Source organism: Lycorma delicatula, chromosome 3 (assembly GCF_047948215.1).
Source record: "Lycorma delicatula isolate Av1 chromosome 3, ASM4794821v1, whole genome shotgun sequence".
Lineage (NCBI taxonomy): Eukaryota > Metazoa > Arthropoda > Insecta > Hemiptera > Fulgoridae > Lycorma > Lycorma delicatula.
This window is the reverse complement of record NC_134457.1, coordinates 24846595-24874203: the sequence shown is the minus strand read 5'-3', so window position 1 is coordinate 24874203 and position 27609 is coordinate 24846595. Positions and strand designations below refer to the sequence as shown.

At 33.5% G+C, this 27609-nt stretch overlaps 1 protein-coding gene across 1 annotated transcript; it reads left to right on the top strand.

Annotated features, from left to right (window-relative positions):
• The first annotated feature begins 4059 nt into the window (after nucleotides 1-4059).
• Nucleotides 4060-26431, top strand: LOC142321458 (BRISC and BRCA1-A complex member 2-like). The gene is made up of 5 exons (XM_075359554.1): nucleotides 4060-4592; nucleotides 10299-10636; nucleotides 16695-16866; nucleotides 18093-18227; nucleotides 20393-26431. The coding sequence occupies exons 1-5, from the start codon at nucleotides 4520-4522 to the stop codon at nucleotides 20803-20805; spliced, it is 1131 nt and encodes a 376-aa protein (XP_075215669.1). The 5' UTR covers nucleotides 4060-4519; the 3' UTR covers nucleotides 20806-26431.
• Nucleotides 26432-27609: the final 1178 nt, after the last annotated feature.

Below are 27609 nucleotides of genomic sequence, written 5' to 3'. Positions count from 1 at the left end.
TTCAACGTGGGATGCATATTATTCATGAAAATGACTGTGTCATTTTAAGAAACAACTTGTGACTCATATCGTCAACTACAAACATTACGGTAATGACTTGTAACATTGGTATACTATAATAATGTATGAATTTTATTTAAAATTTAGTCTTCATTTACTTTAAACAAGGTGTAGATTATAGATTCTTTAATGCAAATTTAAACACAAAAGACTTAGAAAAGCATTCTATAACAAAGACTGGAATAAAATGTACAGCATTTAAAAAAAAATTTGGGTTCAAGTACAGAGATAGAAGAATAATTGCTAACATTTTCAGGAACCAAACAGCAACAGTAATAATTGAAGAAAATAAGAAAGAAGCTGTAATAAAAAAGGGAGTCCGACAAGGATGTTCCCAATCCCTGTTACTTTTTAATCTTTACATAGAACTAGCAGTTAATGATGTTAAAGAACAATTTAGATCCGGAGTAACAGTACAAGGTGAAAAGATAAAGATACTATGATTTTCTGATGATGTAGTAATTCTAGCTGAGAGTAAAAAAGATTTAGAAGAAACAATGAACAGCATGGATGAAGTCCTAAGCAAGCACTACCACATGAAAATAAACAAGAACAAAACAATGTAGTAGAAATAGTGTAGATGAACCACTGAATATAAAAATAGGAAGAGAAAAGATTATGGAAGTAGAAGAATTTTGTTTTTTGGAAAGTAGAATTACTAAAGATAGACGAAGCAGGAGCGATATAAAATACTGAATAGAACAGGTGAAATGAGCCCCTTCAGTCAGAAATTTAATTTGTTTACATCAAAAATTAATTAAAATGTCAGGAAAACATTTTTGAAAGTATATGTTTGGAGCGTAGCTTTATAAGGAAGTGAAACTTGGATGATCAGAGTACCTGAGAAGAAAAGATTAGAAGCTTTTGAAATGTGGTGCTATAGGAGAATGTTTAAAATCAGATGGGTGGATAAAGTGACAAATGAAGAGGTGTTGCAGCAAATTGATGAAGAAAGAAGCATTTGAAAAAATATGGTTAAAAAAAGATTGGTTTGCTTGGCATTTCACCTGCCACCACTCCAATCGATAGCCCTAAAGCATAAGTCGAATGTCTATGCCATAAACAGCTACTGAGCCTCAGAACAGTTTAGCGACCAGTGTCCTAACTAGCTCCTAGAGCTAATGTAAAAGTGTGAGCGGAATAAGCGTGATACCATACACCAATTGCTTGCATCATATATCACTAAAGTGGGTAGGCACACCCCGTCAACTACTAAAACATATATGACTATCACTAATTAAAGTTATCTTGTCAAAGATAGCAATTCGCTGCCCCGCCTAGGTCGCTGAATGCCAGCTTAGCTTCCTACAGTAGCACAGTAGTAGTCTTTTCTCCTGGGTAAACTACTGATGTCAGTTGAACAAAGCAGCCGCATCAAGGAACTCCCACATGGTCCCACAACAAGAACTGGACAGTCAAACATCATGTGTTTGTTCGAATGGACCTCCTCGCAGACGCACAGCTCATCAGTTGCCAGGCGAAACCGAAACAAATACTGGTTTAAATTTACATTAAACCAGAGTACTCGGTATTGGAGAGTACTCGGGCTTTTTAAAAACGAAGGAGAGGCATACTATACCCCAGATCCTGAATAAATTTATCCAAGGACCTTCCTTAGTCATGATGTGACATTCTTGCTACTATGCTTTCATTGTGAGGCTGTAAAGCCTCCTCCGCAGGCGGGAGATGGGCAACTGCTAGAAATTTAGATCCGGTGCATTGAGATTACCGTTCCGCTTCGGTACAGGCTCGACTCGAAACCGCTCCCAAATACATCGGCCGCTCTACCACTTCGTAATTTTCACATGGTTGCTCGAACTTTCACCACTAAATCGATTGGAAGAGCCTTTCACAATAAGGTGGTAGCCTCGTAGGAGGTTGTTTTAAAAACACCAATGCATACAATTAAAGCTTTGTGCTGGGCACTCCTTAAATTTTGAATAAGATCTCGATTTCTTTCCAACCTATGCGCCCAAACAGACGTCGCGTAAGAAGTCATACTTTCGAAGACATCACGGTACACTGTGTACAAATGACGGCCCGAGAGCCCGTAATCTTTTCGAGCAATCCTCCTAAGCTTGTGCATCACAGAGACGGCGTGTCCGCCGCTACTTGCCTAATGTGGTGCAATTACTCATCAAACAAAAACCTAGGCACTTATGAACTCGACCCCGGCTGATTACACAGCCTTTATACTTAATAGAAGGGTTATTATAGTATGATAATTTGTCTGCACCCTTGAGAAGCATAAACTTCGTCTTGGGCACAGAAATCTTTTAATTTTGAATGTCAATTCAGCATTCTGTGGTTGGAAAGCCGCCTGCGCTTTTCCAAGGGACCGAGGACAGAGCCCTGCGGGCTTCCCCTGGTGACTGACTTTTCCACAACTAGGTGTGCGCATCCTTAGGAGAGCCGTGCGATCACACAAGTAGTACGGCCTGCAGGGCTACGAAAACATTGCGGCTTTCCAACTCATAAAGGGTAGAACTCCAAAACAAGGAAGGAAATACAGCCGCTATGTCAATAAAAATTGCGAAAACATATTTACAGTCCGCGTTTTCCACCTCGGCAAGAGCATTTAAGATGCAATCCTTGGTGCCAACCCCTTTCATCAGTCATACCGGCAAGAGTCTAATGGCTCAATAACTGCTGACTTCACTTGGATCCTTTTCTGATTTGAAGAGCACCCTCACCAAAGCCACCTTCCAACAAGTCGGAAGGCAACTTCAGCTTAGGCACCTCGAGAACAGCCTGCCAAGAGGCTCTCATATGTCAGGCAGCAGATGATAAAAAATACCCGGGTTAAGTTGGTCAATCCCCGGTGCCTTTCTCAGTACCATTCATGAAACCACTTGGTCTTTATCTACGGGATCCACAGCCCGTACGCCAGCGAATGGTATCTTACCCGCCGTAACGTCGACTTCTGCTTCACCCTCCGAAGCATCTGAAAATATAGTATCTAGGAAAATGTGGTAAGTCGCCACACATGGTAAAGTGTGGTGACGACCACCAAACCCGCATCGAATACTGGACAGCACGTGCAATGGCTTTGGCCGGTGACATCCCAAATTCGTCACCCCCTAACGGGGATGTTTCATCCCCGTTAGGGGGTGACGCTGGTATCCTCTCCCAGCGTACCTAATTCTTGCGCGCAGCACGCTCAGGTCAGAGCACCACCACCTTTTCCCGGGTTTCCGCCTGTATTTACCAGACGGCTCTTCGGAAGCAGGATGACGGCTCCAGGCACTCGCAGTACAGCGGACTGGCTATTACCCAAGGGTCCGTTCATTAGCCTAGGCCGTCGTAGGACCTATCGCACCAGTCTTGATGGCCTGCCCCAGTTGTTCAGCCATCAATTCCACCCCCTCACTGTGCTCCGTGCGCCATTTCAACCCCTGTATGGCAGCCGCCCACTCGCGCTGCTGCCTGTCCTTATCCAGGCTTCTTAGGTTATGGCAATCTGAATCTGGAGCTCTTCGACCATCTCCGTAAACGATATCATAGTGAGCCTATGATCGCTCACACTGGCCTCGGACCAGACAATCCAACTACTTGCACTCCTAAGTAGATCACCCATCACCAAGTTGACGTCAATGTAACTTTCTCCCAGTTCAGAAAAGAAAGTCGGCGCTTGTTCTGCCTCGTTAAGTAAGTAGAGGTTTTTGGATTCCACGAACTGTGTGCTGGTCTCGCACAGTTCGTGTAGTAGTCCTATAGGACTGCTACAAAACCTTTTTTCGACTGCTTATTTATAACATAAGCAGTTAAGAAAAAGTTTTGTTCGTTAGATAACAGTACCGATCTCTGTGGCGGAGTGGTAGCGCCTCTGACTTTCATCCGGAGGCTCTGAGTTCGGATTCCCATCAGGCTTAGCATTTTATCTCGCAAAGATACTAGTATTTATTAATTTAATATTAATAGTTAGTTGTAGTACGGTTTTTATTTTATTTTTAGTCTCCGCGACCACCGTTAGGTATTGCTTCAGAGAATGAGATAAAATGGAGATTTTGTAGCTTGTGAAAATGCCATACCTGATCGGAATTTGAACCTCAAGGTTTATTAAGATTGAATACACACTTTTTTTAGTATGAGAAAACAGAGTACTGCCCGGCCAATGGGAAGAATCAAAAATTACTTTTATTTTGTGTAAAAAGTCTACGTTGAGTTTAAATGTAAATTGCATTAGTACTTAAATCTTTTGATGTAATTGAAGGCAGACTGCTTTTTAACATACGGTAAGTTGGCAGCGGACTGCTTGATGAAAACTGTACATCGAGACGTCGATGTTGATTCAAAGAAGGTTATGTTATTGTTTGAAGTGTGTAACGTTATCTTTTACTTGTGTGTTCGTATGCTTGGGGCATTCTCCATGCGAAACTTCTGTTATGTAATTCCGTTCTTGTTACAGTAGTAATTACTTGTACCAAGAAGAACTGTTTCTCGTCCAGTAATTATTAAAATGGAACTGAAGATCAGTTCTGTTTGTACGCATCTGAGGCCTTTGATTTCTTGCCTTCTGAATAATAATATTGGTAAGTCATAGTTTACTGTTCTTGTTTGTTCTTAAATTTGGTTGGTAATATAAAAATATCAATAATAGATAAACATTCGAAGTTACTGAGTGTTATTAATATTTGCAATCATTTTGGATGATAAAGTGTAAACTTAACGTAATATTGTAAATAATTTACTCTAGTAAACCCGGAACTCTACTGCTACTTATAATCTACCAACTATTAAATAATCAGTTTTCCAGTCGCTATAAATTTTCTCTCATATAAAAAGAGATTTTATATTGTATGTAAGTGCTATAATGTTTGCTGGACATTCTTTGATTAAGTATTTTCACTTTAAATATCATTAAAAGCAGTACAACAGTTAACTTTATTTTAGATTATTGCTATCCTGTTCAATTGAAATTCTTGATTTGTAGTGTTATTTTAGTTGCTATTATTTTTAAATCATGCTACATAAGAGATTGATGTAGCATTGATGTTCCTGCAGATGAAATTTAAAAAAAAAAATAGACTGAGATTTTGTTTGACTTTTTATATTGTTGGTACAATATTTGGTAATTTATGAGAATGCCTGAAAAGTGTAGACAAAATTTAAAGTTACACTTGCCTGACGTACTTTATTTGCATTGTTTCAAGAGCTAAGTTACAAGAGTTCTTAATTTTTTAACTTGATTTTTTTTAATAACTTTTTAAAGTTACATCCAGATGGAAATGCAAAATTTGGTGATATTTCCTAGGTTTATCCTTGATATTGAAAGATCCCAATAATGATTTTTTCCTACTGTATACTTCCTTCAATAAACATTTCAATGGCCTTTGTTAGTCTGTGATTAGAGTTCTAGGTGAAGATAGTTTATTAGGATTTTCCTGTATTCTCATAAATTAGTTAATTTTTCAAAATTGTTAAATCGTTGTTGAGCTCTCAGACAGGAATGTAATCTTCTTACATCAAAAATTAATTTAAACAATCAGGAAAGTATATGTTTGGAATGTAGCTTTATATGGAAGTGAAACTTGGATGATCGGAATACCCTGGAAGAAAAGATTACAAGCTTTTAAAATGTGGTGTTATAGTAGAATGTTAAAAATCAGATGGGTGGATAAAGTGATAAATGAAGAGGTATTGTGGCAAATGGATGAAGAAAGAAGCATTTCAAGAAATATTACTAAAAGAAGAGTCAGACTTATAGGCCACATCATTGCAGACGTCTGCAATAGCCACTTTGATATTGGAGGGACAGATAAATGGGAAAAATTGTACAGGAAGGCAACATTTGGAATATGTAAAACAAATTGTTAGGAATGTATGATGTTGGGATATACTTAAATGAAATGAGTGGCACTAGATAGAAATCTTGGAGAGCTGCATCAAACCAATCAAATGACTGTTGTCAAAAAGAAAAAAATTGTCAAGATATCAATGTTTTAATTGATTTTCTAATCAATTAAAACATTGATTAGAAAATCAATGTTTTAATTGATTTAAAACATTGTCCCACAATCCCGATTTTCTAATTTTATGTTTTTGTAGATGAAGTGGTATTAAAAACGAAAAATCATTAAAAAGATGGTTGAAAATCTTTATAATTGATAATGCGTGTTATTTAATGAAATGTGTAGATTCCTTTTCTTATGAAATTAGATTTACTGAATTAAATTATATTTAATAGATTTTTTGTATTTTTAAGTGTGTGATATTAGTAATATTATAAACTACATTATTATGTTGTAGTTAATATTTTCCTGATGGGACTCATTCTTTAAGACCTTGGGGGTTGGCATCTCCATAGGCCTAGCCTCTGCAGCTTTTCTTTCCATTATACACAGAACTGAAGAACACTTTACTCTATACACATACATTACACAGATTTTCCCTTACACTATTTTCCCACAACATTTTCCCTTACACTAAAATACTCTACACTATTTCTTCTTATACTTAACACTTGGTGATGTTGCAACACCTTATGAAACGCAACCGTAACCTAAGGTGGAAACTATCATGCTGATGGGTGGATGACTGTATGTGAGTCCTGAACAATGTCCTTTGGGCACCTGGGCAAACCCAGTTGTATTAAGTCTAGTCCAGTACGCATGCAATCTGCTGGAGAGGTCTATTATATCGCCGGTACTCGTGGAACTGGTTGTCCCTCCCAAAAAATTCTCCCTATTTAGTGGTTGTCGTAAAAAACAGCTTGAAAAAAAACCATCAAACCTGATGACTAAAAAGACTTCAACCAACATTGTCAGTTGAAGATGTGTCTGGTAATGATGGATCAAAAGATAAAATTAATAATGCCAAAAAATTGATAAGGATTTTGTTGTCACATATAAGAAAGAAAGGAAATTATTTGTTTCATCTTTCCTTATTAACAAGTCCACTGTTACAGTGTGTGTTTCTGCGGTGTCAGTAAAAATACTTAGAAGTGGTGCCCTGTTGATTGAAGTGAAAGATGAAGCTACTAGCCTGTAGGTTCATAGAGAACGATGAGGTGATGGTTGAACCACATAAAACCCTAAATTCCAGTAAGGCAAAATTTTGCAGGGTTAATTCTGCATTTGTTATCTTCTGCAGTGACCTGGCTGATATTAAACCATTTGAGATGTCAGAAGTACTGTTATCACAATTAGTCACTTCTGTTCAAAGGATAATGAGGAAGGAAAATGGTGTTGATTTGTCAATATCCTCATTTATTTTAACTTTTTCCACCCTGATGATGCCTGAATCAATAAAAATAGGCTACCTCTCTGTCCATATGCTACCATGCATACCAAATCCCAGATGCTGCTTCCAGTGTCAGGGTTTTAGTAACACCAAAATTGGTTATACAAAGGAACAAGTCTGTGCGCGTTGCAGCTGTACAGGTCATGATGATAGCGCATGTACTGCAACTGAAAAATGTAAGGGTTCACATTCGGCAAGGTCTCGAGAATGCTCCTTTTATAAGGAAGAACAGACAATATTAATTATAACTGAACAGAAGTGTTCTTTCAGTATTAGTTTTGCCCAGGTTCTTTCCAGCAATGTACAAAAGGAAAACGAGTGCACATCATGTAAAGAATTGACCAAGTTGATCCAAGTTTTGTCAAAACAAGTAAAGACCCTCACTGCTGCAATTACAACATTGAGCTTTGGCAAGAAGGTAAAAAAACTGTGGAAAGCTAAAAAAAACTGTTGGTGATGTATCTACCTCCCCATCAGTCGGTACATCATCACAGAAAGTTTCTGCTGCAGCAAATAACCAAGATCCCTGTAAAGGGATCTCATAAAACATAATCGTATGGTACGACATCACCGTCCTCTCGGGCTTCCAAATCCCCTCCACCATCTCAAAATTTCTACGATAATATGGTGACAGATGAAGCGCCTGAAGAATCAAAACACTTCTTAAAGATCATAATTCGAAAAAGAAAAACCAGACTGCATTTTATAAATACTTTGAACGCAGAATTTCTATATATAAAAGGAAATAAGTTTTTCCTATGGCTAAAAAAATATTCAGTTGAATGTTTGCGTTCTCTGTTCTCGCCTTAAGGATATTGAAATCCTACTAAAGTAAGAAAATCCTTTAATATTGTGTGTGCAGGAGATTCATCTCCATCCCCAAGGTGATACTGTCACCAACTTTGGTGATGCTGGTGAATAATTTTTGATGCTATTTAATAATCTGGTGAAAGTTGGTAACTATCGTCATTAACCTTAGCTGGGGTTGCTTTCCAGTTTTTAGAAAGTGGCCTTGGTGAGGGTGCTCTTAAAACCTGGAAAGTATTCCAGTGAGGTCGGCAGTTATTGAGCCATCAGCCTCTTGCCGGTTCTCAGCAAGTTGTTTGAAAGGCTGATTGTTGAACGGCTTCGGGAATACAAAGATGTGAACGGTTTTCTAAATAGGGACCAATATGGCTTCATGGAAGGGGTTGGCACCGAGGATTGCACCATTCTTGGGGGTCACCATCATGTTCATCATGGAGCAATATAGTTTATCGACTGAAGCAGAACTTAGATCTATGCTTGCTGAATGGATCGTACACGTTTATGTCATCTTCATCAGGTGCATTTTTGTGCATTGATCTATTCTTATGTTCAGCAACGTTGCTCATACGTCTTACTTGGTGCGTTACCAAAAACGCCTTTGGAAACAATCATAGAAAGGTTATAATCGGTAATTGTGATTTTCTTCAGTCAGCCATGCAGATGGGTAGTTCAGAAAGCGAACTGGATCGGGTACAAGGACTCCTTTGGCGGGTATGACAAGAGCAGTAGCCCGATCCACCAACTTGCCAAGTTACATACCACATACTCGATAGCGCAAATGACTTCATCCCTTTGACACCTGGAAAGCTAAAAATAAACCTTTGAAATATAAATCTTACTTTTATTTTGTTGAAGGGTCATTCCATGTCAAGTGGCCTAAGGGTCCCCACTCGAGCCTCTCCAATTTTGATGACCAGATAAACATTTCTAAAAAGTCAAGACAGCTTAAAAAAAATTTTATTTACAGGATAACGTATTTAATTAGTAATGAAAACATGCTTTACATCATTTAAAAATGTATACATTCAAAAAATTTGCACATTCTTCACACAAAAGTGCCCTTCAGAATGATGGTCAAAGCAGGTTTTTAAAGTTCATTGCTATCTTTAAACTTCTCTGTCTCAAAAATAAAAGAAACTTTTTCTGGTAAAACAAAGTGAGCTCTTTTCAATGGTGTTAAGAAAAATCAAATTCAAGTGATTCCTTTTGAGATACGGCCTCTTGAAAATGAGCCAAAATTCACTAATAAAATATTTGAGAAGACTGAACTTTGATAACTCAGTTATTATTTGAGCAATTGTCATTTGCATAGCTTTATGAGATGCTGACAGGCTGTAAATATCTAAAGAATCAGCTTCAGAAAGTTATTTTCAGTAGATACAGGCTGATAAAGTTTAGTCCAAATTTGTTGCAAGATTTATGAGCCATTTTGATAGCACATTATGATAAATCTTTCATAAATTGAGCTTTTGTTCTACAACTAAGTTACTTTACCCAAAAAGAAAAGGATCACTGTGTTTCAGCATGTCCCTTAGATCATGAGCAATGATAAAAAATAAAAACTTGGCGATTTATTTGTTTAAGTCATGATGTCAAAAAAATTGCCTTCACAAAAATATGGCTAGTGGTCCAACCATACTACTTATCAAGCTGTAATTTGGCAAGGGTTCAAGTAAGACCCATATGTATATCCTGTACAAATTTAATCAAAATTGGAGATTGTCAAGTGGGGACCTTATCCAAATTTAGGCTACTTGACATGGAATGACCCTGAAATAGTTCTAAGATTTACCCATTAAGAATTAATTTAGTAAAATATTTTTGAAGGAAAAGAATAAGGTATAATTTGGAAAAATTTTTATTCAAAATATATTTTTTTTAATTTTGATGTGTTTTCTTTTAGATAAAAAAATAATATATGCTATCTCTAAACAAATAGATGTATTTATTTTTAGTACTAAATAACAATATGACTTAAGAGAGAGTTAATAAAGCTAAGAATTATAACTATCAAGTAATTCATTCAGCTTGTAAATGTATATATTATTGCTCAAGATATTTTGGCTTTATTAACTTTCTCTCAGATTATCTTCTTATACATCACTATTAATGCTTAGTGAACAGCTGAACCACATTCGCTTAAAATAAAACAAAAACTTACATTATTGATGTTTTTTTGTGTTCTACAGGTATCATTGCAGATGATGGTGTTAGAATTTGTGATTTAGCATCTGGTAGACCTTTTGTTGAATACTGTTTAAGATCTTCGAGTATCTCTGATGTAGCAGATAGATTTAAATTAAAAATTTCCTATGCTGGAAAAACTTTGGTATGGGATGTTATATTTAATTCATTGTCACCAAAAGATGCACCTGATTTCAATTTCAATGATGATGATTTAATGAGGATAATTGGCATTGATGATTTAGAAAAATTTGTGCCTAGTCTTACTAATTGGAAATATGATGATCCATTTGCATTAAGGAATTGTATTGCTGAATTTATTACATTATATAAAAGATATCAGGTAAATATCTTCATTCTAATAACTGCTCTATTCTATTAATGATATATATATATATATATTTTTTTTTCTTTTGGAAAATTCAAACAGTTGATTAACACAGCGTTTCTCAAACTTTCAGTATTTGTGACCCAAATTTCAATCATAATTTTCATTACGTCCCCCTCTCATACAATAACAGTGTATACAATAATAATGTATTTTCAGTATTTTAACACTAAAGCTGCTTTACGACCTTAATTATAAACCTTACAAATTTCCAAGAATAAGTAAATTTATTGATATTTGACAACTCTGATCCGTTGCATTGCCAAAACCAGAATTGATGCCTCTCTGTCTTACATCCACCATGTCAGACATTCTTGCAGCTTCGTGAAAAGTTCCAATTTGTCTCGAACATTCTGGAACGTCTGAGCAAATGTGTATAAATGCTGCACCTCGTTCAATTCCAACCAGTCTCAGTTGAGTCGATCCATCGCTATCAAATCTATCATGAGTGCATATGTATTAATTGCAATTCACAGTATTAAATATTCATGGCAGTAGATTTATACAGAATCATAGATAAATATTTTTGGGCGTAAGTGAGCATTAGATGATAGTGAAGCATCAACAAGTGCATAGTCAAGCATGGTTCTGAAAATAAAATCAAGAATACTTAAATTTTGGGTTTACCAGTACTGAAGTAAAGGAAGAAGAAGGCACATGTGTGTTATTTGCTCAACATTTTTGACAGCATACAGCATGAAACCTGCCAAACTTGTTGTTAATAACAAGTTAAACTTAATGACATTTAGAAATTCTTCATAGTGAGTACGTTAAGAAACCCTGTTAATTCTTAAAATTAAAATTAAAATCATATGAAAAGCAAACATCATTTTTAAAAAAACCTTGTGAATGAAAAAGATTTACTTTCCTCTTACAAAGTTTCATATAAAATAGGCAGATGTAAAAAGCACCACACCTTATTTTGTCAGTTGCGATTGAGGTTGTAGAAACTATGTTTGGAGATAATGTTGCCAAACAGTTGCAGTCCATACCTCTATCAAATTATACTGTTACCCGCCCGTCATATTGGTCATATAGCTGAAGATGTATAGCATCAGTTTTTTGGGAAGATACGTGACAAATTGTTTTCAGTTAAGCTTGATGAGGCAACAGATAGCAATAAAGATGCTCATTTCAATGCCTACGTTCAATTTTGTAATGTTATGTCAGCAATGGAATTACCTTTCTGCAACCAATAAAACTCAAAGCAACAGCACTCGCATTATGTGCTATCTTAAACAAGGCAAACATAGAGTGGAAAAATTGCATCAAAATATGCACTGATATTGTCTGGAAGAGTCCAAAGTATATTAGCACTATGAAACAAAAATCTTCACAGTGTGCCTAGACACGTTGTATGATCCACAGAGAACCTCTGGCTTCCAAAGAAATGAGTTGTGGTCTGAATATTGTGCTAACAATGGTTGTAATCATACTGAATTATATAAAAATGAGCCCCAAAATCAAGAATCTTTTCTACACTTTGTAAAGACAAGGGTGCAGTACATTCAGCATTACTATTTTATGGCAAGGCAAGGTGGTTATCATGTGTGGGAAATTTTTGCAACATATTTATGAATTAAGAGATGAAATCACCATTTTTCTAGAAGAGGAAAACTGTCTGGAATCTAAGAAGTTTTGAGATAGAATTGAGCTGCTTGGTCAACAGATTCGAGAAATACCTTGAATCTTCAACTCCAAGGAGCAAATACACATATATTGGGTACGAGTGATAAAGTTAACTCTTTTTGTAGAAAATTAGAATTGTGGAGCAGAAATTAAAAGCAAAAAACCTAGAAATGTTTGCACGTGTGAATGAATGTATTAAAACTTATAAGGCTGAAAAACAACATGTGAAAGTTGTTTTTGTAACCATTGAAAATCATTTAGCCATGCTTTGCAAAGAATTTAAAAGTATTTTCTTGCTGACGACAACTTGATAGCAAATTATGAGTAGTTTAGGGATATGTTTAAAAATACTCCCAAAGGGCTCTCAACTGCCGAAGAAGAAATCTTCATAGACTTCATGGCAAGTGGCAAAATCAAAAGATAATTTAGTAATAAATCATTGTTTGAATTTTGAGCAGGGGTGAATGATGAGTTTTCTGCCCTGAAAACAAGAGCATCTCGTATACTATAAGTGTATTATATCAGTGTAAATGTGTATTTTATTATGTATCAAGTCAAGAATGTATTTTGTTTTGCTTTCCTTTCAGTAAATTAATAAACTTTTTTAATAATATTTTCTTTTCTATATGCTCACACCCCCATCAAGGGTTATCACATCTCCCTAGGCAGCGTGCCCAACAGGTTGAGATACACTACATTAACATATTGACCACGGTGCTAATAAAATCTAATATTAAATGAAATTTAATATAATTATAAAATTAAATACCAACTGAAGATGCTGCATCTCATGTAAATTGATTCTAGGAATTAATATTAGTTTAACTTATCTATTTACTGTGTTTTGATGTTTTTATTTTATTTAATATATATATATATATATATATATGTATTTATTTATTATTATAATGAAATTAATCTTTTTAAGATGCATATTATTCCTCTATGCGGTTAAATTATATTTAAATCCTATTAAATATACCACATAGTACAGGCTATTGAGATAAGACATATCTTACCTTAATTTTTCATGAAAGTGCTTAAATATATATATATATATATATATATATATATATATATATATATATATATTTCAATTTTAAAATAGATAAATAACGACAAATATGTCATTATTTGAATAGAATTATTCTAGTTAAAATGTAATTCAAGGGAATATTAAAATCTTCCATAAATTTTTATGTTTATAAAGTTGTCTTCTTTATTTATATTAAGTATTGTTGTAACTTCAAAAATACATGGAAGAACCTATCAAAAACCAGTAAATCTTTTCAGGGCATTAAGAACAGTAACTTGTATTCACTCTAGAGTATTAGTACCAACTTTTTCAAGTGTACTAATATGAATTCTTGGAGGTTCTAGAATTGCAGAATCATCTTGTTTAAATTACTAGAAGAGGAATTTTATACAGTCTGCTTCTGCAGAATAATTTTTTAGATCAGTATTTTTAGTCAATATACGGAAGTTACCAGAAAGTAACTGCTGAAGAAGGGTTATTGAAGAAGATCAAGAATATATTTACATAAAATTGTTCTTGGAAATACAGATCTTACTCTGTCTTTTACATGGCTTCAGCCATTGTTGATTTATTTATCATAGTGGGGAATGAGAAGTAACATTTCTTCATCATGGAATGATCTGGCTCTGAAGCAAGTCATGTATTTACAACCTGTTTGATCTGGTTATCGTCATGGAACTGATGGTCAGTAAGGAAGGTTTTAAGATACAAGAAGAGGTGATGCCACTCAGTGCAAGGTCTAGGCTGTGTGGGGGGATGATCGAGCTGTTCCAAGCCAAAAGTCATGAGAAGACGTTATGTTGTGATGGCAGCCTTTGTCAAACGTTGTGAATCAACACAATGCTCCCAATGTAAGCAATGCACAATGTAAGCAAACTCCCAACACTTGTTGAGAATCTTTTCTGCATTTTATGATAATTATTGCTATTGACTGAGCTGCTTTGAGGCAAGAAGTTGACAAGCAAAACTCCTTTTTTGTTAAAAACACTGCACAAGTGGAGAATTTTGCCATGAATTTTGTCTTTATGTATAACAAAGTATACACTTTCCCATTCCATTTATTGTTGTTTCTTTCAGGCGTTATGTGCAATATTCATGTTTCATCCCTAGTGACTATGTAACTCAAGAAGCCATTGCCTTGTTCTCTGTACTTGTCAAAAAATCCGATGCGCTGCCCAACAATTTCATTTTGTGATTTTCTGTAAGCATCTTAGGTACTCATTTTGAATAAAAGCTATTGTGAAATTTTTGGAAAATGTACAGAAAGATTTGATAGTGATTTGCTTGTTCTCTTTAATCTTGTCATCAATTACACTAAATTGCTGGTAAACAAAGAAGTTGCCTGCTCTGTACGTTATTATGCATGTTATTGCGTCCTTCATTAAACAATGCACCCATCTTCTTACCATGGAATCGCTCATCATTTTTTCTCCATAAACATCACATATCTGTGATTATCAGTGTTTAATGTTCCTTACATTCAAGAAATGTATTATAGACTGTTCTCACGTGGCAAGTGTCTTGATTTTCTTAAATATTATAAAGAGACTCTAAGAAGTGTACAGACGGATAACTGAAGAAGAATGGCATCAATCCCTTCCTGATACATCAGCAACTTAGCACATATGTATAGAATCGCAATCATAGTACTGCAGTAGCAACATTTAGAAATGGAACTTCAAGGTTGTGGTTGAAAAGTAATGGCCGATTGGTAACAAAATGAGAACAGTTGAAAAAATGAAAAGTTTATTAATTGGTTTCAAATGCTTACAAATTTATTTTTCTGTGTAAAATCATTACTTTGTTCCAAAAACTTTTGATATCGTGAAATAAACTTCTTCAAACCCATTGCTTAAAATTTCACTACCTGGGATTTTAGCCACTTTACTCAGAGATCTTCATTTCTTCACTTTCCTTGAATCGTTGAGAGAAGCCAATGTTTGATGTGTAGGAAGATATGGTAGTCACTTGCCAAGAGATCAGAACTGTAATGGGGATGATAAGTTTCTCCCATTAAAATTTTTGAATTGTTTCTGTTGTGTGTGCAGTTGTTTGTGGACATGCGTTATTGTAAGAAAAACAATTTCTGATCTCAGTAATCCCTGTTGTTGATTTTGAATGGCACGACAGTTTAGAAAGTGTTTCACAATAAGACTTGTGATATGATGGGTATTCCAGGTTCCATAAAATCAATCAAAAGCATACCCTTTTGGTCTCACATTGCATTTGCCATGATTTTCCTTCAAGACAGAGCTTGTTTGAATTTTTTTGGTTTAGGTGAACTGGAATGATGCCATTGCATAGATTGTTTCATTTTGGCATTGACGTATGAAATCCACATTTCATCACTAGTGACGATATGGGAAAAAAATCTTCTCCCTTTTGCTTAAAGCAGTCAAAAAAGCAAACGCAGATGCAATTCTGTGATCTTCATAAACTATTGTTTCAATCTGGACACTAGTTCTTCCACTTCTCTGTTCATTGTGAACATTTGAATGGCCTTCCTTTAACTCATAATACCATTACCTCACTTTTCTTTCATTAATGTAGGCCCATTTTTTTACAAGATTAACTGTGAATTTCAGTAGCATTATGTCATCTTGCATTTAGAAATCTAATCACTGATTGAACTTCACAAAAGCAGACAACAGTAAACTGACAGCAATGTAGCAATTACATACGCAACAGATTACTTAAAACTACTGCATGTGCAAACCAGTCAGTGTTTCCAATTGCTATATATAACTTATCACCTTTACTTTTGAACTACATTTTGTACTTTCTGAATATACTTTGTAGAAGTTTCCTTTCAGTTTTGGATTCTATTTTTAAAATATAAAAAAAAATATATATATATATATGTAATAAGCTGCTAACAGTTACTGTTTAAGGTTTACCTTGTAATTTATTATTGTGCCTTACATAGTTTATTCTGGCATTTATTGTTAAACATATTTATAATTTTATGTAACCTTTACCATCAGCCATAATAAATACAACAAGAATATAGTCATACTCATCTTTATTTGGACTTTTTCCCATTTTGTTGTATGTTTGGCTAATGTTACAGTTCTACATTGAGTTTTATCATTATAAATGTTTTGTAAACTTTTTTTGTTTCATTTAAATTATTGTGATTTTTTAGCCTGTATAGTTAACAGAGAGTAATATTAGAATTCAACTTTCATGCTTTAAACAGTTCTGAAGGATTTGACTGATATTTTTATTGTGGTAATGTTTTTTTTTTTTAATTGGCAAATTCGTTTCTTATTTTTTTACTATTCTAATGATTATTATTGCTGTTTATTAAAGAAATTATATAAACTAATTATATTATTTTACTTTCAGTATGACCAGTTAAAAGAAGATAATTTTTGTTTATCTGAATACTTTTCACTTTTGAAGACTGGACTTGTTGAGGAAAAAGATATTGAAGTAATGGTATTAGAGACTGGTTTTCATTTTTTAATTCGTCTTTATCCTGATTTAATGGATTATAAAGTGCTTAGATATAATGAACGTGAGTTTCAGTATGTTATTTGTATGAATTATTTGTTTGAGGTATATTTAATATATAATTAGTTGATAGGGAGTGATTGCCTGCTTTAAAATTAGGTTTGTAATGAAAATATCATATTTTTGGATCAGTATAATTTTAACTCAAATTTTTATCAAAAAATGTAGTGAAATTGATTTCTTTTTTAATAAAATCTTATTTGTACCTGAAATTTAAATGTAGTATCTGTATATTGGTTTTTTGTTTTACTGAAACTTGCAGAAGATTGAGTGGCATGAAATACTGTTGCCATTGACCACTTATTAAAAAGCTAAAGCCTACTTACCATCTAATGAAATACTGGTCAAAGTTTGTTTAATTTGTGTTGTATGAGAACAAATTTATAAAACATGGCTTTGTAAATTTATATGAATCGAGTGAAGAAAGAAGAAAAAAAAACAATATTTTTTTATTGTATTTTATCATTCTCTAGGAATATTATTCCTGTTTTCGCTTCACTCATCTGTTAGTGATGAGATCTTTTATGTTTTATTGAATTTTTCTTAAAATTGTCAGGGGTCAAGCCTCTGTAGTTGTGAAACCAAATAAGTTAGGTTTCAGCTTTGAATATCATCTTGAGGAAGAGCAAGAAATTATTGTTTGTAGTGATGCCCACATACTACATTACGCTGTAGAGCATTACAATAATGTCAGTATTCTGTTCCTTTGGGATGTTTTTATGTGAATATTAAAAAAACCTTTAAAGGTAATCCTGAGTTTTTATTATTCTATCGTAAAAATATACCCATCTGAATTGTAACTGCCACACTAAATATCTTATATCTCATATAGCTAATTGTAATATTGCCACAGATGTGGGTATATTGCAAATGTTTTTTGAAGTTTTCTTAAGTCTGATACATACATGATTTGAACTTTAATTTTTGGTCAAGTTCATGCTCTAAGATAACATTGCCTCTTTGCAGCAAGTATTGCAAAGACATTTATTTATTTATTTATTTGTAGAATAGCATGCTATTTGGATAGGTATTGTATTTTATTGATTTATCAAAGAAGGAAGCAGTTTGCTGTAAGCAGAACTGATTTTTGCTTTTGTATGTCTTTCTAAAGGAATGCTTTTATTTGTCTTTTTCAATTATTAAAGTTAAACTTTGAATTATATTAATTTTGTGTAAAAATATGTTTATTATGCAATTTCAGTCATCATTTCTTTGTTTTTGTTGCTGCAGATCCTGAACTATATGCGGCTCATATTACTGCTTATTTTAGTACATCTTCTCCTAATAAAATAGCCAAACCTCAGGTCTCATATACCTCATTACTTCAAGATTGTTTTGTGTCTAGATTGCCAGTTATTAATGTTGGTATGTTTTATTTTATGATAGTAGTTATAAATTTAAAAACTGTTTGTTGGTGTCTTTATTATTTTAGTATTGTTTAAATTAATCTTTTGATGTTTTAATTCATTTTTGAGAATATTGAATAGTGTTTTTTTATTTTGTATGATATTTTTCAATACCATAACAATTATATCTCTTACTAATTAACTGTTATCCATGAATGTTTGTATTAAATTAATTCATGGGCATTTTTCAGACATGTTGAGCATAATTTTATTGTAGTTTTATTCAGTTTCATCCATTTTTTAAAAATTATTAATCAGGTTTTTGTAGTTACCATCTTGAAAATTTAATGTCCTATTATAACTTTACCTGCAATTGTATAATTGCACCAGCAGAAGTAGTTTACAAATTTAATATCTAAATTTTGGATCTAATTATTGAACAGTAGAGCATCTTGTGAGTGATCCTCCTTTTAATTCATTGGGAAAATTTCTTGATATTGGCTCAGAATTTTCTATTACACTGATAAAGTTTATTCCTTCAAATTTTGTTTTCCAAATGATGGTTTTGATAGATTAGGAATTGATCTATAATTTAAAAGTTTTCCTTATCAGATTCAATAATTGTAACAATAGGATTTTATATATCTGATAAAATAATCTAATGAATCAACTGATAAAACAATTTTTTTTTTTGAAAAAGGACTAACTAAAAAAAATCTAGTTTCATTAACATATCAATCGATGAATTGCCAATTGAACTGTTATTTATATACAGGAGTTGTGAAAACGTTCCTGGACCAGCTTTATTTAAGGAAAAGTAATTTTTCCTAGTTTGAACATAATCTCCTTTGAAAGTAGTCACCATGCACAATAATGCACTAGTCCCAGCATACTGGCAACTTCTGGTATGCAGCTTTAAAGTCATCTTTTATGTCAATAATAACCTGGAATTCATGCTGGATCTTGCATCCTTTCACAGCTGCATCTTCAACAGGAAAAAGGAAGAAGTTTACAGGAGCTAAATCTGGTGAATGAAACAGATGTGGAAGTGATAACATGTTTTTTTAAAGAAAATTATGAACAAGGAGTGTTCGGTGACATGGTGCATTGTCATAATGGAGAATCTAGTTGTTTGCTTGCCATAGAACAATGTTCTTCACAGACAACCCAGAAGTTGGCAATACAATTCCTTATTGATGGTTTGGCCCAGGAGGGATGAATTCTCTGTGAATTTTTTCAACACAATGCTATTGGACGGTCGTCCTGATAACTTGTTATCCTCTAGGGACATTTTTCTGGTTTTGAAGCAAAGCTGCCAGTTAAAACATTCTGTGCGACCCATTGTTACATCACTGTAAACTTGTAAGAAGCAAATTGAATGTTTCTGTAGTCGATTTTCTTAACACAAAATTTCATGTTGACTCTTTGTTCTAAATTCTTATCTGTGGTGTAGTTGCAGAGTATCTTATGCACTTATTACAAAAACACCAGTTTTACAACTTCCAGTATACACAGCAATGTCGTTTGGCATATTGCATTATAAAGTTTAAAGGTTAGGCTTGCTCCTGGCATAACCCTGTGCTGTTATTCTTTGATGTGCTACAGAACTAGTCCAGGAAAATTTTGAACCACCTCTTATATACTTTGTAACCAAGCTGATTGACTGAACCAAATCTGTAATCACTAACACTGAAAATTGAAAATAGTTTAAAAACTTAATAGCATTGCACTTGAGATAAGTTTTGTATATTTTACTAATTTTATTACTACCTGTTTTTGATTAAAATTTATAATCCATTTTTGGATGAAACTGTAAACATAGATCTGAGTTTTACTTCAATTGGAAACAGTGGTATCCTTATGATCACAGAAACAAATAATGATTGCTCTTTTGGCTTTGTAATTTTTTCTTATTTACTTGCACATGTATTTAAAATTTACATGCTAATGCCTCCACGCTTGAGTTAAATTTGAAGAGAATGAACACAGTAACAGCTTATCTGATTCATTACAGTTGTTAAACAAAACAATTTCTAATGAGTAGAAATAGTGTTTATGTATGTGTTCTAAATTATATTTAATTGAAAACATCATTGCTTTGTGTTTAGTATTGGGAGTGGATTTTTTATTGAATTAAATTTTTTTTTTCTATATTGTCTACATTGTTTGTTCTTGTTTCCACAGGTACCATTAGCTTAGCAGAATATGTAATAAAATTAAATGAAAAAATAGAAGAATTGTTATCACCATCATTATTAAAACCAGTTGCTAAGCGTAAAAGGTTTATATTTGAGTGGCTGAGTTATTTTGGTACTGAAGTTATTGAGTTTGATGCACTCAATTTTAAAAGTGTTTCTTTCTTACTGGACCAGGAGTGTTTTTGTTATATGCTTGTTATTAATGTGCCGAATGATTTTCCATCATCACCTCCTGAGTACAAATTACAATCTATTTACTCATCACCATTAATTATATCTGTTAAGCAAGTTCCTTATAACCCTAACTGGGTATTTAAAGTTATGGTTTCAAAAGCGATTAAATATATTGTCGAAAGTGAAATACCCATTTTTAAAAAAGTGTGCATTGAAAATATGTAATATGATTTTTACTGAAAATAATTCTGTTTATTTTGTTATAAATTTTTTGGTCACTTAAACTTTATAAATGATTTTTTATTTATTTTGTTTTTTATAGCAGTCATATTCACTGTTTTAATTTGATTATAAGTTTGTATGTTATTTGTTACTATAAATAATAAAAAGAATACCTTTATGTTTTTAGGTTAGAATTTTATATAATTTTGTAGCGGTAACATTAAGGAAGTTTATTTGTATGTTCTTTTAAATATTTGTTTCTGATCTTTTAGTCTCACACTGATGTGTTCTGGGAAACTGCTAATATAGAACTGTACATCATGACTGTACATTTTGTGTAAATAGGAATGAGATAAGACATTATCCAGAATCAGTCTGCCTTCTTACCTTTTGGATCAATTTTTAAAACTCTGTAAAAACTTTTATCTCTTTAAAAAGAAGGCGATGTGTTAGATGGTCTATCACATCTTTGAGATCATGAGGTTTTGATCTATATACTTCTGATTCTAATTCTTGTGTTCCATGTGGATTAGCACCCAACAAACCTTAAAATTTTTATTTGCATGATTTGAGAATTTATTCTTATAGGCTTGAGTATTTTGTTGTAAAGGTCTCTAAAGTATTATGATCTCAACAGAGATTGTATATACTTCAGATAAATTGAGGTTTTATAAATCTGAACTTTTTCCCCAAATTTAGCTCAAAAGGTTCTATACTTTTTTTTATCTCCACTTAAAGAGACTTAGGTCTTTCTCTTACTTATGTCCTGTTTGTTACAAAAGCACTTGTACTAGCTATGTAGTTTTCAGTATGTGTTTAGTAATGCTCTTAGCTGTTATTTGGTATTTAACAATTCATACTGATACGATCACTTGATCTTTGATGAACAAACAAGTTATAAATTGATTCCTTAGCTTTTGGACTTCAACGTAATGATGAATTAACAAAAAAATCTTAAGAATTTTTACTTTTCTTTATTATAATACTTGTTATAATGGTATAAATAATTTTATCATGTTTATAAAATTCATCCACATTACCATTACTCAGTAATAGAAAGACCTAAACATAAAACATCATCTTGTATTGTCTAATGTGACAGTTGCAGTCTTACTGCCACTGTGCGATTGATAACTTAGGATCAAACAAACTTACTTGCTTCTTTAAATCTCAACACTTAAACAGCTACAGAATAGAAAACAGCAGTTATTGTAAAATAAAACCTATTTAACCATGGTTTCCTGTATATATACTGAAATTTATTTTAAATTATATTATAAATGTTTTATTGGTATTTGTTAATTATCCCGATCCCTCCCTTTCATGCTAATTTTTGAAATTTAACATGTTTCATCATTTCATTTAGTTGATAGTGTGAAAAATATCTTTGTAAATATATAAACAACACATCTATTTATTTATTTGATACAAAGAAAATCTATTTCCATTTAACAGTGAATTAAAGACTCACTTGTTAGACTTCAGGATAATTGGCAAGTACATGTGTGTTTCAAGTCATTTATCTTGATCACCTTAAATTTCCTCAACCAGTATTAATATATTTCAGACATATTTGACAATATTAATTGGTATGGGTGGTAAAAATTCCACAGTGATTTTCCAAATTTCATCAAAAATTGTTTCTGGTGAAGATATTCAGTAGAGCATGAATTCCTAAATAAGTATAGCAACCTGTTCTGCAGTGCTTATTATGCTTCATAACTGATCCCCAAAGACATTCCACGATTTGCATGTGAGCACTGATTTTGTGGTTCACAAAATTATTATTTGTGATTAAGCGTTATGTGGATATAAACCACTTCCTTCTATTTGGCCTAGGTGAACTCTTTCCAACAATTTGAATAGATGGTGGTGCCTGGCTGAACATACACAGTATGTCTGAAAGGTTCCTGAACTAAATTAAATAAAAATACATTTTACTCTATCAGCCCTCTATATAGAACCCTTCTCTAGTTATACATTCGTTACCATGCGGGTACAGTCCGTCAAACACTATGGAGAAATCACTGTGTGGGATTGCCTTCAACTGCTCAATGCAAGCCCTTTGGATGGCCGGAATGTCATAAAAAAAAATGGCCTTTCATCTTCAACTTGAGTTTCAGGAACAGAAAATAGTCTGCTAGAGCCAAGTCAGGTGAATAGAGTAGGTGGGATAAGATAGTGATTTGATTTATGGCGTAATAACGTGTTAAAACTGCTGCCATGTGTGCCGGGGTATTGTTGTGCAAGAGAGTCCAACTGCTTGGATCCCAGTACTCAGGCCGGATTCAACGAATGTGACAAATCAGGCATTTCATTACTTCCAAATAGAATTTACAATTTAGTTTGACAAGTTGGGACAAATTCATGATGAATCAGGCCCTTTGAATCAAAGAATGCAATCACCATTGTTTTCACTCTTGATTTTTGCTGCCTGACTTTCACCAGTTTTTGTGCGCCAGGGCTCAACCTAGCAACAGATTGACACTTCGTTAGCAGATCATACATGAAGCACCAATTTTTATCCCCAGTTACAATTGTTTGCAAAAAATTCAGGTCATTATCAGCAGTTTCAATGAAGTCTTAAGCGCAAAAAAGACGTACCTGTTTTTGTTCTTCAGTCAAAAAGTGTGGAACAAAATTAGAGCACACCTTTTGGTGGTTCATTTTTTCTGTTAGAATTGTATGTACCACATCTTTATCGATATTTAGCTCTTCTACTATGGCTTGAAGGTTAAGATGAGGTTGTTCAAGCAGGAGCACGCACACTTTTACAATGTTTTCATCATGAACAGCTGTTGACAACCTCCCACTTTGTTCATCGTCATTCAACAACTCTCTACCATCTTTAAATTGTTCCCACCATGTTTATGTTGTAGTACGAGATGCAGCTTCATCACCGAATGCTTGCTGTATCATAGAATAAGTTTTAACAAAAGATTTTTGGAGTCGAACACAAAATTTTATCTCACTTCTCTGTTCCTTGTTGCCAACTCGCACAAGGTCAGATGAGCAGCACAACGCATGCGGCCGAACATAATTTGAGACTTTAGTGATGAAATATGATGAAATTTTGTATACACACTCATCAGACATCATACTACATTGTTCCTTGGTTGTTCAAGAGATGGCACTACTTGTATCGACTACAGAAATTTAGTTCTGAAATTTTTCAGACCTACTGTGTATTCCACAATAGCATCATTAAGAGTCCACACAGAATGGTCAGGTATTTCTACTAGAAATACCTCACCAGTTTTGCGACAGTACCCACTGAAAAGTCATACCTGAGGCACAGTCCTGCACTTGTTATTTCTAAAATAAATTTTATTTTTTAATAAAGTCTTTACTATTTTGATTATGCGCCTTTGCCCATCTATCTAAAATTATTATTTTTTCCATCTGCAAAAGCTTATACCTCATGTAAATACATATTCATATAAAGTGGCTTACTTTACTCATTTAGTTGACATTGCATTTCAGCTGTCTCACCAAATTCGTCTCGCACCAACAGTAAATAAACCAAATTACAGTAATGTATGAAATGTATGATTTATCCTTCCAGTTGCTAACCTGCAGGCCAATTTTCTGTTTGCATGATTTCATGGTACATTTCCAAAAAAAAACATAAATACAAATTTATCTAAAAGTTGTCAAAATACAATTTTATCTTTACTTCCTTTTATTCTTCTTTTTTATTCTGCTGCTATACTTCCATGATGGGGACAAAACTCCTCACTGTTAAGGAACTTTCTCACAAGGAAAATAATGGCTGTTTTTTCTGTGACTGTACTTAATCGGCTACTCAGATTTTAAAGTTTACCAATCTAGAAAAAGGCAGCCATTACTTTCCTTCAGGAGTGAGGAGTCTTGCTGCCATCATGAAAGTGTAGCAAGCAGTCATGAGATGAAATTGTATTTTTGGCACTTTTTTTTAAAAAAATATACCATGAAATCATGCAAACAGAAAATTGGCCTGCAAGTCAGCAAACGGAAGGACAAATCATGCATTTCGTCCATTACTACAGTTTGGTTTATTTACTTTTACGTGTGAATCTTAAAATCTGAATGGCATGTTTACTAATGACTACATGAAACAACACTAATAAATTAGGTTATATTGAAAAAATAAAGCATGATGCAGGTGGACTCTGCTCTCCAGTTAGATAATGCTTATCTTGCTTTATTGCCGCAATCACTGCCACAAAAAGTCACTGTAATGCAAAAACATTTATTATTCAATGCAAGTAACCTACCATTTCAGTTCGGTTGAATCCAGACTATTTGCCCTTCAGGTTTTGAGACCTGATTCAGGTTCTCCATCAAAAATTAGGGGGAGATGTCTTTCAGTATATATCTGTTGAAAACATCACCGACCCTTCTGAGGGATCATCAGAGTTTAAAAATGGAATATTTGACACTGAAAATATATATAAAAATAGTACATGCCCATATATGTTTGTAAAGGGAATCGAGTTCTGTTGATTCATACGAGAAAAAAAAGCTGAGTGAGAGAGAGAGAGGGTGAGGGTGAAAGAGAGGTAGAGAAAGAGATACAAATATACATGTCTGAAACACATATTAAGATGTATGGTAAATTCAAATTTAACAATATATAAAAAGACCTATTATTAAACTGACTTGTTGCTGCTTCTTAGAAAATTAAAATCACAAGAATATTATAAATATAAAATCAAAATATTTTCATTATTTAGAATTTTCAATTACCGGAAAATAAACTGTTTAGTAAAACTTGGCTAAAAAAGTTATTAAAAACTTCACTTTAACAGACTTAATCTGATTATTTTAGAATATACACAGTATTTTAATCAGGATTTTTTAAAGTCTTAATTATAGCACTACTGAAGTTTTACATGATAACCTCTTCTGCAGAAGAGATAAAAAAATAGCAAATGACTTAATAATATCATCCAATCTCAGTTGTTAGTAATACAATTATTGTTGAACACCCACAGCTGAAAGTGATATTTTTTCCACTGAAAATCTGCAACTAACTGCTCTTGCCATGTCATTATATTAATCTTTTAGTGTAAACTCTGTTGAGAGCAAATCGTTTATTGTCTGAAGACCACAACCCTCACAAAACAATTTATCTTCATATATAAAACACCCTAACAGATTGCAATTATTGATTCATAGATCTCCACATCATCTCTACCAGAAAGGAAAAGAGTTTCCTTTAATTCCAGTAAAGAATTTTGACTAAATTCTTTCAATTATTAATTTTTATTTTAATGAAAAAGTCACTGAAGTGATGCAAAATTAGCTATGCACCATGAAACATTTCTTCCATAAAGGGGAAAGCTTAAAAAGATGGAACAAGTTTAAAGAGGAAAAAATTCTATTGCTTAGAATTTTCAGTTATAGGAAAATAAACTACAAAGGAAAATGGTCAAAAGTAAGGATATTTTATTTATGCAAGTGCAAATAAAAATGATTTTTTAAGTTTACTTTCAGATTTTTTTTATATATTGTAAATATATTTATATTTTTGTTGTAAATGTATACAAATTAAAACTAAGTTAATTTTTTTCCTTCCAAGAAAATATTGTTTCTAGTTTTGTATTTAATTTCTATAAATTTGAAAATATATCAGTTTGAATCACTGCCTTAAATTCATTATTGTTATAACAGTTAAGTACTTAATTTTCAACCCTTTATCCTTAAAATGTAGAAAAACCTTAATATTTAACTACTTTGGAATGTTTAGTTGATATTATAACTATAAACAGCACTCTCAATGTTTACAGTTCACAACTTCACCCCTTCTTTGGTAATGAGGACTATTGAACTGAAAGGCTAATATACCATCACTGCAGTAAAACTTACTGCAGATACAGTGGTCCAATTCTGAGAACCTCTGCACATTTTTATAATTAACTTCACATATAAAAACAAATTATAATACGAGAGTTATTTTTTTTTCAAGGTCCGATCGGTCACAAAATTAAAACCACAGTGAAAATAAAAAATTTTTTATTTGTAACAAGTACTTATATTATAAATAGTTACGCTATTTCTTTACATAGTTGCCACTCTGATTTAGACATCTGTCGTAGCGTGATACCAACTTTCCATACCTTCGTCATAGAATAGAGCCTGTATTTTCAGCCATGTTTCTACGCTGGTCTGCAGCTCGATGTGTGTGCCAAATGTCCTCCTAGCCAGCGTTTCATGTGAGCAAAGAGGTGAAAATCGGATGGAGCCAAATCCGGGCTGTATGGTGAGTGATCAAACACTTCCCAACGAAAACGCTGAAGGATCTTCTTTGTTACAGCTGCAGTGTGCGGCCGAGCATTGTCATAGAGAAAAACATTGCCTGATGATAACATTCCTCTCCGCTTATTCTGAATTGCCCTTCGTATACGTTGAAGAGTCACACAGTATGAGGCTGCAGTGATGGTCGTGCCATTTTCCATGAATTCTGAGAACTCCATTCCAGTCCCAGAACACAGTAGCCTTCTCCAACTTTCTGTTGGAGAAGGTTTGCTTGAACTTTTTTGGTTTACTGGGAGAATGAGAATGTTTGGATTGTTTCGAAATGGACCCATGTCTCGTCCCCTGTGACAATTTTGTTCAAAAAATCTTCTCCTTCATTGTGGTAGTGCTGGAGAAACGTTATGGAGGCATCCATTCTCATTGTTTTTTGATGATTGGACAGCATCTTGGGAACCCATCTCGCACACAGTTTGTGGTACTGAAGTCTCTCACTCACAATGATGTAGAGAGCTGACCTTGAAATCTCAGGAAACGAATCGCTCAATACAGAAATTGTGAACCGACGAT